The 16,480-nt window shown below is 41.2% G+C and overlaps 1 protein-coding gene across 1 annotated transcript in view; it reads left to right on the forward strand.

Annotated features, from left to right (window-relative positions):
- The window catches only part of SNX31 (sorting nexin 31), an 81,326-nt gene extending 70,279 nt beyond the window's left edge, over positions 1-11,047 (forward strand). Inside the window, exons 12-14 of the mRNA XM_043879304.1 lie at positions 1,327-1,404; positions 7,326-7,382; positions 10,257-11,047. Coding sequence (XP_043735239.1) covers positions 1,327-1,404; positions 7,326-7,382; positions 10,257-10,349 — 228 coding nt within the window. The 3' untranslated portion in view covers positions 10,350-11,047. The remainder of the gene's footprint in view (positions 1-1,326; positions 1,405-7,325; positions 7,383-10,256) is intronic.
- The last annotated feature ends 5,433 nt before the right edge of the window (positions 11,048-16,480 follow it).

The raw sequence follows: 16,480 nt of genomic DNA on the forward strand, positions 1-16,480 counted from the left end.
TTCATATTTTACTTTTTGGCTGTGGTGGGTCTCTGTTGCTGCCCTTGGGCTTTCTCTTGTTGCAGGGAGCAGGGGCTACTCTTCGTTGCGGTGCTCTGGCTTCTCACTGCGGCAGTTTCTCTTGTTGCCGAGCACAGACTCTAGGCACATGGGCTTCAGTACGTTGTATAGGCCCATGGAATCAGTCTGCACCTTGTGGGACACCATTAAACACCCCTCCTAGCTGCATCGGCTCAGGGTTTGCTGTCATTTACCTATTTCGTACCCTGATGTCGCATAGGTGACACATGCACAGATAAACAGGGCTCGTTCTTCGCTGAGGCAGGAAGGAAGATTTGTTTCTGTGTATAAACCCCACATCCGTGACTCTTTTCTTTATTGGTGGCAGCCCTTTCTTTCCCCTCTTTTCTCTCTGCTTAAATAAAATGCAACCCAGCTCTGTAAAACTTTGAAATGCCCCCTCTATGTAGCCCCTTCGCCCTCTAGTTCTGCTTTCTGTATCCTGTCCTCCAAAAGCTCTCTACATCAGCTGCCACTGTAAGCTGAACTTTCCCTCCCTCTCCCCTCTCCCCCTCTCTGTCAACCCCTCACCCCCAAGTTCAGGGACCATCCTTGAGCACAAATTTATGCTAAAGTTCTCTAGCCTCAAGCTTTGAGCTCGTGTTGTCTGAAACCTCAGTGGGGCTGAATGAGAAATGAACAGTCCAAGAGTTGAGAACAGGAAAAAGAGGGGGGGAAACATCTGTGGGAAAGGAGCAAAAGGAAGTCACAGCGGAACCTTAAGTTTGGCACATGGGATAAAGTTCCTAGAGAAAGGAAAACCCCAGCTTTTGTGCACCAAGATGTGTATGACGTGTGTCTTGCCACTAGCAGTGATGAGCCAATGATAAGCCACAGGTGGTGTTAGGGGCAATGGTCAATCTCAACAATGAATGACTAAAAATACCAGGAAAATTAAAAAAGGAAGAAAAATGACTAATTTTGTCTTCAGTTCAGTAAGAGCCATAAGGTGCTAATATAGCCTTTCAAACAGGTTAATATGTATGCCTACTAATAGATCTCTCAATCATTATGTATACAGTTAAATAGAGATCCTAGTCATTTTTAATCTATCTTTTAAAAAATTTACTGCAAGTATATCCCTGTAATTGAGAAAATTTATGGTTACTTGCTGGTTACAGCTTATGAAATTAATGAAAGTCAAAGAACTCTAAATTCTTAAAAGCATACTTTTGGAGGACAGGGCACAAAACCTGCTTCTCAGTATGAAGAGGGAAGAGAATGAAGTCTTTAACTGAAAGAGTTCTTTATTTCTGGGTTTCTTAGGCTTTTTTGCTAAGTAGCTGCTTGAAAAAGATGATCTCAGAAAAGATGGTAAAGCAAGCTGCAGAGAACCCAGAAATGGTGAGTGCTTTTATCTGTGTCTGTGTTTGTTTCCACCATCAGCTGACACTAAACTCCACTGATGAATTTCCCTGGGCCAGCAGCAAGTCTGGCCTTCCAGTTCAGTTCAGTTCAGTTGCTCAGTCGTGTCTGACTCTTTGCGACCCCATGGACTGCAGCATGCCAGGCTTCCCAGTCCTTCACCAACTCCCAGAGCTTGCTTAATCTCACGTCCATCGAGTTGGTGATGCCATCCAACCATCTCATCCTCTGTCATCCCCTTCTCCTCCCACCTTCAATCTTTCCCAGCATCAAGGTCTTTCAAATCCAGGGACGAACCCAACTACCCAGAAGTGAGCTTCTCAGCTCTCTGGGAGCTCAGTCTTCAGAATTCAAGCCAATTTCCCAGGGAGAAGCCAGTTATCCTTGGATTGCTGAGAACTTGCTAACACTCTACCTCTGTATCCTTGTATTTCTGCCTTCTCCCAAATGGAAGATTCCAGATTTACCATAAAAGCAACAACATAGACAGAATCAGCATGGCAGGTATGAGCTTAAATAAGCTCTGAAATTTTGTCTCTAGATAGAACTCACAGCTTCTTGATACTTCCACTGTCCAAATTAAAATGCCTTTAGCAGTTTGGAGAAGCCATCGAATAAAAGAAGCTCTCGAGGCTATAATTTTTTCTCAGTGTAAAATTTATTTTTCTTGTCTCCAAATCTTCAATAAAGGCCTAGTTATTCATTGAAAGTGTTGGTGCTGGGGCTGTAAAGAGAGTTCCTGAGATTCTAAACTTTCTACTTGCCTTGTCACCACCAAGATACAAGCTTGTCCCAAGTAAGACAGTACAGTTTGATTTTTTAAAATGACATTTACAAACATAATTCTCTTGTAGGATAACACACTGGGCTTTAAAAATACAACAGAAAATATTTAAAAACTTTTCCTAATGTTTTTAATTTTAGTGTATTATAAGAGGGTGGATAATACCTTTAGTTTAACACTGATCTTTACTTGACTTTGCAGCTTTTTTCCTCAGAAAAATGTTGCATTTTACGCTTACTTTTCTTTCTTCTAGAACTCAAAATATTTTCCCAGGGAGGATAAAATTCACTGCCCCTTGGTGTTGGAACACTTCAAAATGTACTAGAGAATAGCAAATCATACCAATAAAACAATCAAGGGTGCTTTTTTTTTTTTTTTAAAGCATAATAAAATCTAACCTCCTATGGAGGATGGACCCCCTTAGGCCTCAATTTAAATATATGTATATGATAAATATGTATAAACTTAAATATATCATATATCATTTTATATATATGTGTGTATAGAGAGAGAGACAGAGAGAGACAAAAGTAATTAATAAAGCCCCATTAAAAGGGAGAAGTGCTCTCAAATGTGGTTCGATAAAGTGTAAGCTACTTGATGCAGGAAATACTTGTACAATAACTATCTAAAAGACTTCTCTACAATAGGAGGAGGTAGTAATCTATTTAAATTTTTCAAGAAAAACAACCACACCATCATATTCCATAGATTTGCATGCAAATTAAAATCTATAATTTATCCTGGTGACTGATAGCAAAATCAGCATGGTAGTCAATAAAACTTGTATTGCCTTATCCAAATATCCATCAAGTTTTATTTTCACAAACTCTTTATTTCTTTCCTTATGTTGGTTCTTAGAAAGAAGTTAAGATTTTTCCTCTGAAAATTGGATGCTGTTGGAATAGTTCACATTTCAAGAGAATGTTGTAGGAATAGTCCACATTTTAGTCTGGAATTTCATCTATTAATACAAACCCCTGGGTAGAATGGGACCCTGGAAAGGAGATAGAAAAGGCAGATCATCTCTTTGAACTTTGACTGGATCTCCTTGCAAAGCACAGTTGATAAGAACAAGTCATTTTATGGAGCTTAAAGTAACCATATAAATGTTACACTGTGACATTTACTCATTTTCTAGGCAAAACATATAAAGCCTGAATTGACACCTATCACTTATAGAAGTCTCATAGACCAAAATGCAGAGGTCTCTAATTTACAAGGCAAAATAAATTCTAAGATTTTATAATTGTAGAATCCGGGGAGGGAAAGAAAAACTGAGAAAACTGTAACTAACTGAACCCCATAAATAAAGCAGATGGTCCCTTGAGAGATTAAATAGTACTGTTTTATCCTGGTAAGAAGGAAGAAGTGAAAGAAGAAATTTAGTGCTAACTTAATTAGCTTAGTTAGCTTTAGGCAATGGTTTCAAAGGTTAAGGCTTGAACCACTTATGAAGAGATGATTAAGATTTGAAGTCAAATGAATGTACAAAAGAAAAATGTAGACATGCAGCAAAAAAAAAGTGTTAAATTCTTAAGACAGTATTAATTGAAAAACCAGAAAAGAGAAAATCGTGTAACATTATTCTTAGAGCTGTGCTCTTATACAAAAACCTAAATTGATTTTTTAAAATATTTTCTACTTTTAACTAGAACAAAATTAAAGGATTATTTTATCAGAAAATAAAATACATTAGTTAGGCGTAGTTTTGACTGCCAATAACAAAAGACAAAAGAAGACAAAATAAGTGTTTTGGACAAGATAAAAGTTGTTTCTATCGCATCTAAAAGCCCAGAAGCAGGCAGAATGGGGCTGTGATAGTGATTTCATGGTGTCACCAGAGATCTTTCTGCTCTGCCATCTTCAGTGTGTGGCTTTTACCTCATGCCCAAGATGACTGCTGGAGATCCAGCCATTACATGCACATTCTAGACAACAAGTGAAAGGAAAGTATGCAGATGCACTCACCTTTTTTCTTTAATGAGGAGTCTCAGAAGTCCCACACAGAATTTCTGCTTATAGCTCATTGTCCAAGAGCTAGTCACATCGCAGGTCCCCACCCAGCTGTAAGGAAGTCTGGCAAATGTAGTCTTTTTGCAGAGTATGTTGTCTTTCCAAATAAATGTGGATGTTACTACTAAGAAAGAACAGAATGAATAATGGAGTAGGCTAAGAGCAATCTCTGCTATGTAAAGAAATCTAAAAGACACCAAGAAAAGAAAGCAGGTGGATTTTGTGTAGTGTGTGTATTCCCTGCATACAGGATGTACGGGCGTCCCTGATAGCTCAGTTGGTAAAGAATCGCCTGCAATGCAGGAGACCCTGGTTTGATTCCTGGATTGGGAATATCCCATGGAGAAGGGAAAGACTACCCACTCCAGTATTCTGGCCTGAAGAATTTCATGGACTGTATAGTCCATGGGATCACAAAGAGTTGGACAGGACTGAGTGACTTTCACTTTCATTCCTAAGGAGCTTCTGAAAGTGTATTATCGTCATTATAATTATCATTATTTATATATTGAACCATAATCTGAATACATGAGAGTTATCAGAAATATGCTAGTAAATATTTTCTGAATTGGAAAACTATTTTTAAAATAGTCTATACCTAGTTTGTTTTTATTAGTTCGTATAATTTTTCCTTAGGTTTACTTAACAGTGGGTCTGAATCTCTAAATTGGTTTTCTGAAAAATGGCAAAGAACAAGGTGGACTTCTGATTCCAACTTGCCTCATACCTCCTATCCCCTCCCCAGTTACCATAACTATATATATTTCTCTCTCCACTCCTCTTTCATTTGGGGCGAGATCAGACAGTGTAAAAGGCCATTGGGTGCTTTGAAGTGTCTTTCTGTTATGTGATGAGAAGGGGAAACACCAAGGGCAGTGCCATCTGATGTCCCGGGATCGGCAGCCTCTGCGTAGCTTGTCCGGTTCAGAAAACAGAAAAGGTGCTGACAGTAAAACCATCACAAGAATGGTCTGAGCACAGCGGGAGGACAGTTTCAGAGAGCCAGAGGGGAAGGAATGAAGGGTTATGCTATCAGCAGAAACTCTCTGTTGAGAGAGAGAGAGTGCAGGAATCCTGCATTATGAAAAAAGGATTAACTCCGCCCCCCCCAACTTTATCACCCTGGTATATAAAATATAAAAAGCCTACTGAAATAAGTCACGGAAACAAACTATATCAGAAATTGCTGAACAATTCTAGTGTGTTTTATTTTTACATAGGGAGAAGGAAGGGAAGGAGACTAGGAGAGAGAAAAATTCCAAGAAGTTTCCCCCAACTTCTGTATTTCATTGCACAAGACTACTTATTATCATGTAATGCTGTAAAATGATAAAATAACAAGACACAAGCCATCAGAACATTACTTTCTCATTTATCAAGACCTAATAATGATTTTTTAAAACTATTGAGATAGGCTGCAAATATATGAACATCTCTATTGAGAATACTAACCTAAAGGAAGTCCTATGTATCCTTCAAAGCAATATATTTTACAGAAAAATTAAGTTAATCATAGTTAAAAAATAATCCTCTTTTGCAGTACCATGTTATTTATCCCATTTATTTTGTAATGTCCTGCTCTATATAGGGGGACATGATCTCATGAATAATAAGCAACTTAATTAATTCACCCCCTCATTCTATCATTTACTGATGCCTATATTTACCGTATATGGAGCAGGCAATGGCACCCCACTCCAGTACTCTTGCCTGGAAAATCCCATGGATGGAGGAGCCTGGTAGGCTGCAGTTTATGGGGTCGCTAAGAGTCAGACACGACTGAGCGACTTCACTTTCACTTTCCACTTTCATGCATTGGAGAAGGAAATGGCAACCCACTCCAGTGTTCTTGCCTGGAGAATCCCAGGGATGGGGGAGCCTGATGGGCTGCCGTCTATGGGGTTGCACAGAGTTGGACACGACTGAGGTGACTTAGCAGCAGCAGCATATTTACCATATATAGTGGCTAGAAGCTGGGAATCCAGAGTCAAGGAGTTTATTCATTGGAAAAGAAAAGCAGTTAGGAAAGAGACTTTTAGGATGATAGAGTGATAAGCTGAGATATGCACTGAATGCATAGTTCTTTAATAGTAGTTCTTTTCTTTTTCTGTTGGACTGGCTAAAAAAATTCTTACAGGTTTTTCAGTATGCTTGGAAAAACCTGAATGACTGTTTTGGCCAACCCAATATAAGAAAAGTCTAAGAGTCCTTTACCTTAAACCCTGGCTAGGAGACTAACCTTGGTGTGCTATGACCTTACCCTCTGACCTCCAGCTTCCAACCGGGGTCACCCCTGGGGAAACCCAGTGAGGTGGGAGGAAATGGAGACCAGGGTATTTATTTCTCCAACTCTGTCCCTGCCGGGTCTGTGCGGTTGGCCCAGTCCTTGGCTCAGGGCCATGGCTCCTGAAGCGACTTCTCCTACCTGCTGCTTCGGCCACTCCGGTTCCAATACCAGCTGCTCCCCTCACCCCTTCAGACCCAGAAGTGGTGAGAACCCACACCCACCCCAGCTCCTCTTCACTCACTACACCCTTTCACTGGTGCACTTCAATCCTTCCCACACCTCCATTAAGCAGTTCATTGTAGAAAACTCCCTCAGTTACCCTGGGAGTAAGCCATCTGCTTTCTGCTGGGCCCCTGACTGTTATATTAGGTTTACCTTATGTGCATGAGGTATATTCAAGTGCCTTAAACTTCAGTTTGATTCTTCTCTTGATTAATGATGCCTTTTGATTAATCAGAGCCCCATTTGGCTTTGGTTCAGCATATGGATTGGAGCTCTGTGGATTATTTCTGGATTTAGGAGTTCATTTTGTGTGAAGTCCTTTTAAAAGCTGTGTTAAATCACAAAATCCATAGGCAGCCACCAACGTTAAACATTAAGCTTCACTTCACTTTCGGGGACTCAATTTCTGAAACGCTGAGATACTTGCAAACGAAGGGGGACTGTGCAGATGACGAGCAGGTGTCCTGCTGACTGGCAGCCTTCGGGACCATTAAGAGGATTATCGTGGAAGGAGAAATGTGCTGGTTAAATAGATTATTTGTGTGCTCGCTTCTCTGGCTGTGCTGACTGACATTTCACTAATCTATTTAGCAGATTGAAGTTCCAGAACAAGGCAAAAGTAAAAAATACCACATTCAACAAAACCAGGTCTGTGAGTAAAATTATGTAATGGGCATATTATAATTTTGATAAATCTGCCTGTTTTCCCCCTTTTAAGTAACCAAAGTCATTCTACTTTTAAGATTAAGCCAGAATTCTCTTCCTCAGAAGCTCCTCCATGCAGACTGGTCCAACTGGAGGACCATCACAGAAACATAGTGTTTTTACTGTAGAACCCAGTTGTGCTAGGAGAAATGCTTTCCTGAATTTATATATACAAATGTTCCAAGAAGAACACATAACTCTAGTGATTTTCTTCTCCACTCCATGCAGTGTTTTTTTTTTTTTCAAATGTTCTTTCTAGTGTGCATGTTTTAGTTTCATAGACTTTCTGCAGTGTATTCTGTATAAAACAGCCTTTAAGTTGATAAACTGCTTCTTCAAGCATTTAGGTCTGCTGTGCAGATAACAGTAGCAGTAAATATCATAATAGAAAGCATTAATAAACACTCATGGCCAGACCCCATTCAAAGTACTTCTCTGTGGATTAACACAGTTCTCCTCACCATGATCCTGTATCATTGGTACTGTATCACCATTCCTCAAATCAGCTGAGGAAACTGGGACACAGAGAGGCTAGGTGACTTGCTGCAGGTGGCATAGTTATCAGTGGTAGAAGGAAGCAAGCAGTCTGATTCCACAGCTGTGTCCTTAACTAACTTTTCCTTTAGAGGTTCAGATCTTAGTGGGGGTGAATGAAATAAAGGTGGCCTCTAAGTAGCATTGAATGGGATTCATTATTGGTTCAGCTCCTGTCACAGAGCCTGCTGCGTGTATAAAGGTAGTTAGTATATAAGTACAGCATTTATAAATATATAAGGTCCTTCCCTGAGTGGATAAGCTCAGAGAAAAATTTTAAACACAGACTAAAAGCAGACCTGTCTCTCTTACATAATAACAGCACTTCTGGCGGCTTACGTCAGAGCCAGGCAGTGAGAACTCCACCAGTTATTGGCTGTGTGTCTTCAGGGAGATAAAAAAAACTGAATGTGTAAAAGGGATGCTTGGGGTGCTTATTAAAATGCAAATTCCCACCCCAAAAGATGGATCCAGTAGTTCAGCATTTATAGCAAGAATGCCAATGGGAAACACTGCACCAGACTTCAATGTCTTTATCTTTAAGATAACTTCATCACTTAAATTCATCCATGTCAGCAGCATAGTATGGCACAGAGCTGTGGTTCTCAAACTTGGCTGTATAATGGTATCACCTGAAGAGCTCAAAAAACATGATGGCTGAGCCCTACTCTCAAAGACTCTGATTTATTAACAAATTTTTCTGAGGGCCCTGGCAGTGGGATTTTCTAGCTGCCCAGATGATCTAAAGTACAGCCAGGATTGAAACCATTACTCTAAAAGAGTGGTTCTCAGAGTGGGGTCCCTAGACCATCAGGGTCAGCATCCCTTGGGAACTTACTAGAAATTCAAATTCTCAGGCCCCAACCGTATTGGACCGGAAGCTCTGGGGCTGGGGCCCAGCAGTCGTATTGGGCAAGCCGTCCAAACGAGTCTGATGCATGTTTGGGTTCAAGAGCCAGTGCCCTAGAACGACAGAGAGGCTGGTCAGCGCAGATGAACAGCAGTGCTGGGGCAGGTGAACCTCTGTCACGCTCTGAGCAGGGCCAGCATGTTGGAAGGGAGCCTGGTGCCCAACTATACCGAATTCCAACTGACTTTGGCCAACCGTTGTGGAGAGCTTATCCTGAGCTAGGCACTGTTATAATTGCTTTCCACATAGAACTCACAGCAACCCAGATATTATTATTATCCTTGGTTTGTAGCCAAGGGAACTGAAAACAGAAGGAAGGTTAAGTAACTTGCCCAAGGTCACCCAGCTGGTAAATGACCGGGTTAGTATCCATTCCCAAACACTCCTTGTTAGTTAACAAATAAAATTTTGTTGCTGTTGTTCCTTTAATTACTCTGCCATGAGGCCTCTATTAAGACAAATTCCTCATAGGGGGGGAAAAAAAGTTTTAGCAGCTCTGTCTGGTGAGCTGCCACACATTTATGTCACCAGGGCCAAAACCCAGTCTGTGACTCTGTCTTAGAGGTTTTATAAACACTGAAAGTCGGCTATTCACTCACTGAAGGTCTGCAGCAACTGTAACTTCTTAAAGTATGTTAAAATGTCTATAATACTTTTTTTAAAAACTTTGTGAGGGATGTGCACTAAAGATTTTGGTGAAGGTAACAACAGAAAGTTGTATGTCTTTTAAGAGATGAGGAAAAGACAAGAGAGGCAGGGTTCGGGTGTTACCTGGAGACACCCCCGCGCCTGCAAAGGTGCTCTGGACATGCCTCTTCATACCAGTAGGGGGCACCCTCAGCAGTAACAGATGTACACCTACCCCTGAAACACAGCTGCTACAGGCTAAAACCACTTTTAAAAATTATTTATTTACTTGGTTGCGCTGTGTCTTCATTGATGCACGGGGGCTTTCTCTGGTTGTGCTGAGGGGGGGCAACTCTTCGTTGCGGTGCCGGGGCTTCTCAGGGTGGGGGCTTCTCTTGTGGCGGAGCACAGGCTCTAGGCGCCTGGGCTTCAGTAGTTTCCGCTGGGCGCCAGCTCGAGAACAAAGGCTCGGCAGCTGTGCAGGGGCTTAGATGCTCTGCGACACGGTGGAGTCTTCCTGGACCAGGGGTCGAACTGGTATCCGCTGCTTTGGCAAATGGATTCCTCTCCACTCTACCACCAGGGAAGTCCAGGGTAAAACCATTTAAAACAATCATTGCTTAATAGATATTACCTTTCTGTTGCTTTTTAAAAATATTAATCTTTGGCTTTTTAACTATTATTGTTGTTATGGAAATTATTTCATCTCATATATATCTCTGACCTCTCTGTTTACTTTGTAACAGAAAGACTATTCTAGTTTTCTGCCAAGAAAAAGCAAGATTAAGATAGCTGAAGTTGACTGTGGTTTTGGGACCATAAAGGAAGAAGATCTTTGAAGACAAAGTCTAACTTCTTAAAATGGTCTTAAAGGTGATCTTGACCATGAAAGGGCTTGAGAGTTGAAAGTGGGCTTCCTACCACCAATGGAAGAAATGTGAGCCTTCCCATTTTTTTCCTGGATGGACCATATTCATCAAGACTACTTCAGAACTCTCTTTATCTCAAGATTAAAAGAAAATGCAAACCAAAGTTATACAGTTTGTATTTAATGAGTTATAAATGACAAATGGTGAATCTGAAACAATTAGTACAAACCCCGTGCTTTTTTCTTCCCCTAAAATATATATTGACCTGGCTTCATGAAGCCTTTTATATGTTCTGATATTGCATGAATGAAAGACCTAATCTAAAACACTACAAATGCACTTGGGGTTAAGATCTGAAGACATGACTCATCAGCTGTGGCTCTAAGAAATGGAATAATTGAAAAAGAAATCTGGACTTCACTGATCCGTCCACAGCATCAGAACAAGAAGGTGATGAAATGCCAATTTGTTTTCTTATATAACTCTGAGCCTACCAATAAGGATGTACTCAAAGTAATAGGCTGCCCCATTCTCTGTTTCTCCACAGTTGCAGTTGCATTCTGTCCTTAGTATACTGAGTTCAATTCAACAGTCATGACGCTATTTTGGATACTTTTATTTTGGAAACCAAGGGGACCCTTCACTCAATATCAAATATCTTAGCTTTAGAACTATGTATACTTTTTCACTAGACTTTTCCTTATCCAGTTTTAGTTCATCATGATAACTAATAGAATTATACACAGAATTAATATTGCAATAAGGGAGAGGGACAGAGGAATCAATGTAATCAGACAAAGTGTGATATTCTAATGTTCTTTTCTAACTGTGTTGTGTAACCAGTTATATAATAAATCTGAATATATTCTAGTGAGTGTAGAATTTATTGGTGAAAAAATTCTGTGAATGATTTTTTTGAAGTGTAGAATCTATTAAAGCCTATTATATTTATAAAGTGTCTCTAACCATAACTCCTAGGGTCATGAAGTTTCATTTTTACATTTTAGGCGATAGTGAGGCATTTTTGCAAGGTGGAATCATCCCAGATCACCCCTGGTGAGTGTATTAATGGGCTAAGATACATTTTCCAGTTAAAATAGAAGCTTATTCTCTATTTTGCCAATTTAAGAATAGTCAAGTCTATTTCTTTTTAATAGCAAATGCCTACACTGTGTAAGGATTTATTGAAGACCTTAGAAATGCAAAGAGAATTTGTATTTGGGGTGAGAAAATGCATATATTAGATGGAACCATATTTAACTGCTGTGTTGTAGGTCAAAAATAGTTGAATATTAACCCTTTAATGTGTTACAACTTGATACATAGTTGCAAATAATCCCAGACAGCATAGGAGTAGGTGTCCAATGTGTAGTGTGGTCCTGTGTGTCATAGGAAGTTGTGGGGGGTGGTCAAGAAGGCCTGAGGTGAAGAGGGACTTTGAAGAAAGAGTAGAGCCAGGCAGAGGCAGAGATTGGGGCACACATGTAGAAAGAAAGGATCAACTCTGGTGGGAGAGCAAGTGCAGTGTCCAGGGAAGGATAAGCAGACCTGCTCTGGGCTAGCAAAGTCTGAGGTTAAGGGAGTGATTAGGAGATAAGCGGGACCAGCACCTATGCCTACAGGACTGCAGCATCCCTGTATTATAAGTAGAGCGGTTTACCCCTGTTTGATGATGGCAAAAACAGAAGCATTGAACTTAATAGTTTTTTTCCCCAAGACATTGAGATCACCATCAATATCAAAATAGGAGAAGAAAAATACAAGTGATGAAGTGCATTCCACAGTACATACTGTGAAGAATAAATGAACTGAGGCAGTGGGAAACAAAATTCCTCAGCAGTTATGCAAGAGAAGAAGGGGCTATTAATTAATTAGCCCCTGTGGGGGTTACTGGGCCTACCTGTATCTGGAAGGAATAGGGGGATTGAATCACTTCTGGATCAAATCTACTTCATTATTGGGTAAAAAGCCTGACTTCCAACTGCCAGAGTGACCTTCCCAGCGGCAGGCTCTGAAAGAGAAGATGGCCAGTGAGACCCCGTCACTGCTCCGGGTGAGGTCTTCACTCTCCAGGTGTGATGCTGGGGCGGGACCTTCCCAACAGCAGAGCCATCCACCCAGCAAGAAGACATCCTTAGGGGCGTGAGTTATGCAGGTAGGCAACTGCTGAATTCCTTCAAGTAACTCCTAAGAGGTGTGGTGTGGCTTTGGAAACCAGCATATGCTTTCATCTGTGGATTTATTCCTCATACATTTACAGTCGTCAACATTACTTCTCTCCTTGTCGAGACGTACGTATATGTTTCCACCCCTATTCGGACTCCTAAAATAACTGGCATTTTGCCCACAGGCAAACACACTTGAGTCTGAAAATTTCACAAAAATAATTATGGGGAGAAAGGTCAGAGCTGATTCAATGGTGGTTGGGCCCTGAAATCTGAGCCCCTTTGGGACCCATGGAGGGAAGCACGTGTGGGCTTTGTCTGAAGAGCTGATGGACTCGCCAAAGCCACTGGTGAGCGTCCAGCTTGCACACATCCCCATGTGGACAATTGGGAAGCAAATTTTGTGTGAAATATGTACATTAGAAATTACCTTAAGTTCCCCCTCAGGGTGAATTTAAGAAGAGCTAAGGGATCTTAATTTGTGGAAAACTAAATAGGTTACTAAGCCTCAGTGGGGAAATAATGGCCAAAATAATCCTAAAATGCAGAACGAAAGCAAACCACGCCATGGCGGCAACAACTTCTCCGGATGCTTTCTGGTCATCTCTCCTCCTGCTGTGTGTGGACGGGGGTCCACCAGGCAGGCTGAGGGAGGGGCCGTGTGGACTCAGGTGGGAGATGGAGTCGAAGGCACTTCTCTCCTTCATGAGGAAGCTCTTGACCCTGCTAGCTGTGATCCCAGGAAAAAAGTCAAGAGACAGGCACTTTTTTCTGGCTCACATCACCCCAAAATAAGACATGCTGAGTTAACTTTTCAAAATGTGTGACAAACTAATAATCCCTCATAAGATGTCCTGAAAAGAAAGTGAGGGTTGCTCAGTTGTGTCCGACTTTTTGTGACCCTATGGACTGTGTAGTCCATTGAATTCTCCAGGCCAGAATACTGGAGCAGGTAGCCTTTCCCTTGTCCAGCGGATCTTCCAACCCAGGGATGGAACCTAGGTCTCCCACATTGCAGGTGGGTTCTTTACCAGCTGAGCCACAGGGGAAAGCCAAGAATACTGGAGTGGGTAGCCTACTCCTTTTCCAGCGGATCTTCCTGCCCCAGGAATCGAACTGGGGTCTCCTGCATTGCAGGCGGATTCTTTACCTACTGAATTATCAGGGAAGCCCTCAAGACAGCTTAAGCCTTATAATTGTACTTGCCCCTGCCACCTTATTCACCTGTAATTGTTCTTATAAGTTGCTTTGTAATATCTATTTTGTTACTATTTTTAAAAAGCAAGTCATTTGTATAACAATTTTCCAGATAAGAAAAATTAGTTAGAGCTATAGAAAAAAAATACATAGTGGGCTTGGGTCTTTAGTCTAGCCCTAGCGCATGTACTTTGCTGTAGGGCAGAGCCTTTGGCTAACCTTATGGGCTTTGCTTGTGTAATATCTTGGAAGAGATGAGACGTTCAGTTGATTTAAAGGCACTGCCCCTAATGATTTTGCACTGCTCCTGCACCGAATGTGGTTTCTCTCCCGGAAATGTGGGAACACAGAGTTGGCTGTACTTCCTAATGGGTTTTCCATCTGTCCACGAGAGCACATATTTGATGGGGTCTGCGGCACAGCGCTTGCCTGGGGTGGAGGCACTCAGAGCAGCAGACTGAAAAGTGTGAGCTGGCTTTGCTCTGCACATGTGTGCTTTTGTTTGCACTCGAAACTGGTCCCCGCAGAATTTCTGAAGTGCTCCAGTCCTTTGGAATGGGGTCTGGTGAGCAGAGGAAGAGAGGATGGAAATCTGCTGCTCCTGGATCCTAATCAAGAGAAGGTCAGAACAAAGATGATGAGTGACACGGCTGTTATTAAACGTATAGGTTGCAAAAGCCAACAACCTGAAGATGTGTTCTGTTCAAAAATCAATTAATCACAGAGTTGATTCCTGGATTTTGCTTCATACAAGCTGGTGGAGCTTCATGCTTTCCAGGAGCGCTAGGCCAACAAGTACACCTCTTTATGCTCAGAGAGAAAGCAGGTCTACTCCCATCACTTTTATAACACCACATTAAGGAAGAAAACAGGAAGATTATACATAAGAGTTCATTTTCACGTGTTTACTGAACACACACCACAATGGTTAAACCTAAGATGTTTACTTGTAACTGAATTTATATCCATCATGTATCTAAGTATTAGTTGAAAGTGAAAGTCATGTCCGACTCTTTGTGACCCCATGGACTATAGAGTCCATGGAATTTTCCAGGCCAGAATACTGGAATGGGTAGCCTTTCCCTTCTCCAGGGGAATCTTCCCAACCCAGGGATCGAACCCAGGTCTCCTGCATTTCAGGCAGACTCTTTACCAGCTGAGCCACAAGTGAAGCCCAAGAATACGGGAGTGCATATCCCTTTTCCTGTGGATCTACCCGACTCAGGAATCCAACCAGGGTCTCCTGCATTGCAAGCGGATCCTTTACCAACTGAGCTATCAGGGAAGCCCAAGTATTAGTTAGTCTTTTGCAATTAACCACAGGTTGTTTATGTTATGAAAGCAAAAGTGTTAGTCAGTCAGTCTTGTCAGACTCTTTGTAACCCCATGGACCATAGCGCACCAGGCTCCTCTGTCCATGGAATTCTCCAGGCAAGAATACTAGAGTGGGTTGCCATTCCCTTCTCCAGGGGATCTTCCCAACCCCGGGATCAAACCTGGGTTGCCTGCATTGCAGGCAGATTCTTTACCATCTGAGCCACCAGGGAAGCCCTGTTTATGCCATGCATGCAAGCATGCATGCATGCTAAGTCGTTTCAGTCTTGTCTGTGGACTGTAGCCCTCCAGACTCCTCTGTTTACGTTATAGATGTTCTTTTTTCCCTTTTATTCTGATCTCATCTTTTCCCTTTTTATGTGTCAAAATTAAAATAGGTAACATGCAGTCTGGTGATTACAATGAAGATAGGCTGAGATCTTGGGCAGTGAATTCACTGAAGAAAAATCCTAAAACCTTTCTGCCCTATTGTCCTTACCTGCGACTTTAAAATAAAATCCAGCTAGATGATGAACAAACAAAAACAAACACAAGAAGTAACTTACTCCATTTGTCTTTTTTAACGGGCCTTGTGAGTTTGGAAGATAGACATATGAAATATATTTCTCAGATTAAAAAAAATAAAATCATTTGAAAGTCTTTTCTCATTCCGCTTCCCTTAAAACAAATGCACAGGCTAGAAGCAATTTGTATGATTTATCCACCCTTTTTTCCCTATAAAAATGTCACAAATCTAGTTTCTTATTAGTCAAAGGTGTTAAGGTCAAAAGAAGCTTTAGTCCAGTCATATTTGCAGAAAATAATTGTCAGAGTAGAATCGCCTCCAGCTTTACCCTAACTTTGACATCACAGTTTTGTGAAGGGGAAAATGAAACCATGGGATCAGTGTTTTGAAGGAGAGTGAAATTGAGGCCAGTTCTGATAAAGGTCACTTCCTGGAATATATTTCAAGACTAAGAAGGAGATGTGCCTTGCTTCTGTTTGAATGATTACCATTTCTTTCTGACACTAAGATGAGAGTTAATTTCACTCTTCGTTGCCAGTTTCTGAGAAAATTTACAAACCTATTATGAGTTTCTGGTGCTTGTTTTGAAGTATAAACAAAATGATCAAATATGTGGACATCATAATTTCTTAGACAGTTTGGAGAGTATTTATTGATGTTTTCTATAATAAACAACAGTGCTCTTTGGGCAAGTTCTCACACAATCCTACACCCCAAATAAGACGATCCATCACATGCGTAATAGCTCATATCTCATTACTTAATGATTTTGAGGTCTGGTGGTCACAGGCATAACTTCTTATCAAAGAGCCCCAGTAACCCAGGTGACCAGAGACAGTCTGGGCAAGATAGAGTGATTTAGGCCTACCGATGGTACACAGGCTACTCAGAGACTCTTA

Source organism: Cervus elaphus, chromosome 21 (genome assembly GCF_910594005.1).
Source record: "Cervus elaphus chromosome 21, mCerEla1.1, whole genome shotgun sequence".
Classification (NCBI taxonomy): domain Eukaryota; kingdom Metazoa; phylum Chordata; class Mammalia; order Artiodactyla; family Cervidae; genus Cervus; species Cervus elaphus.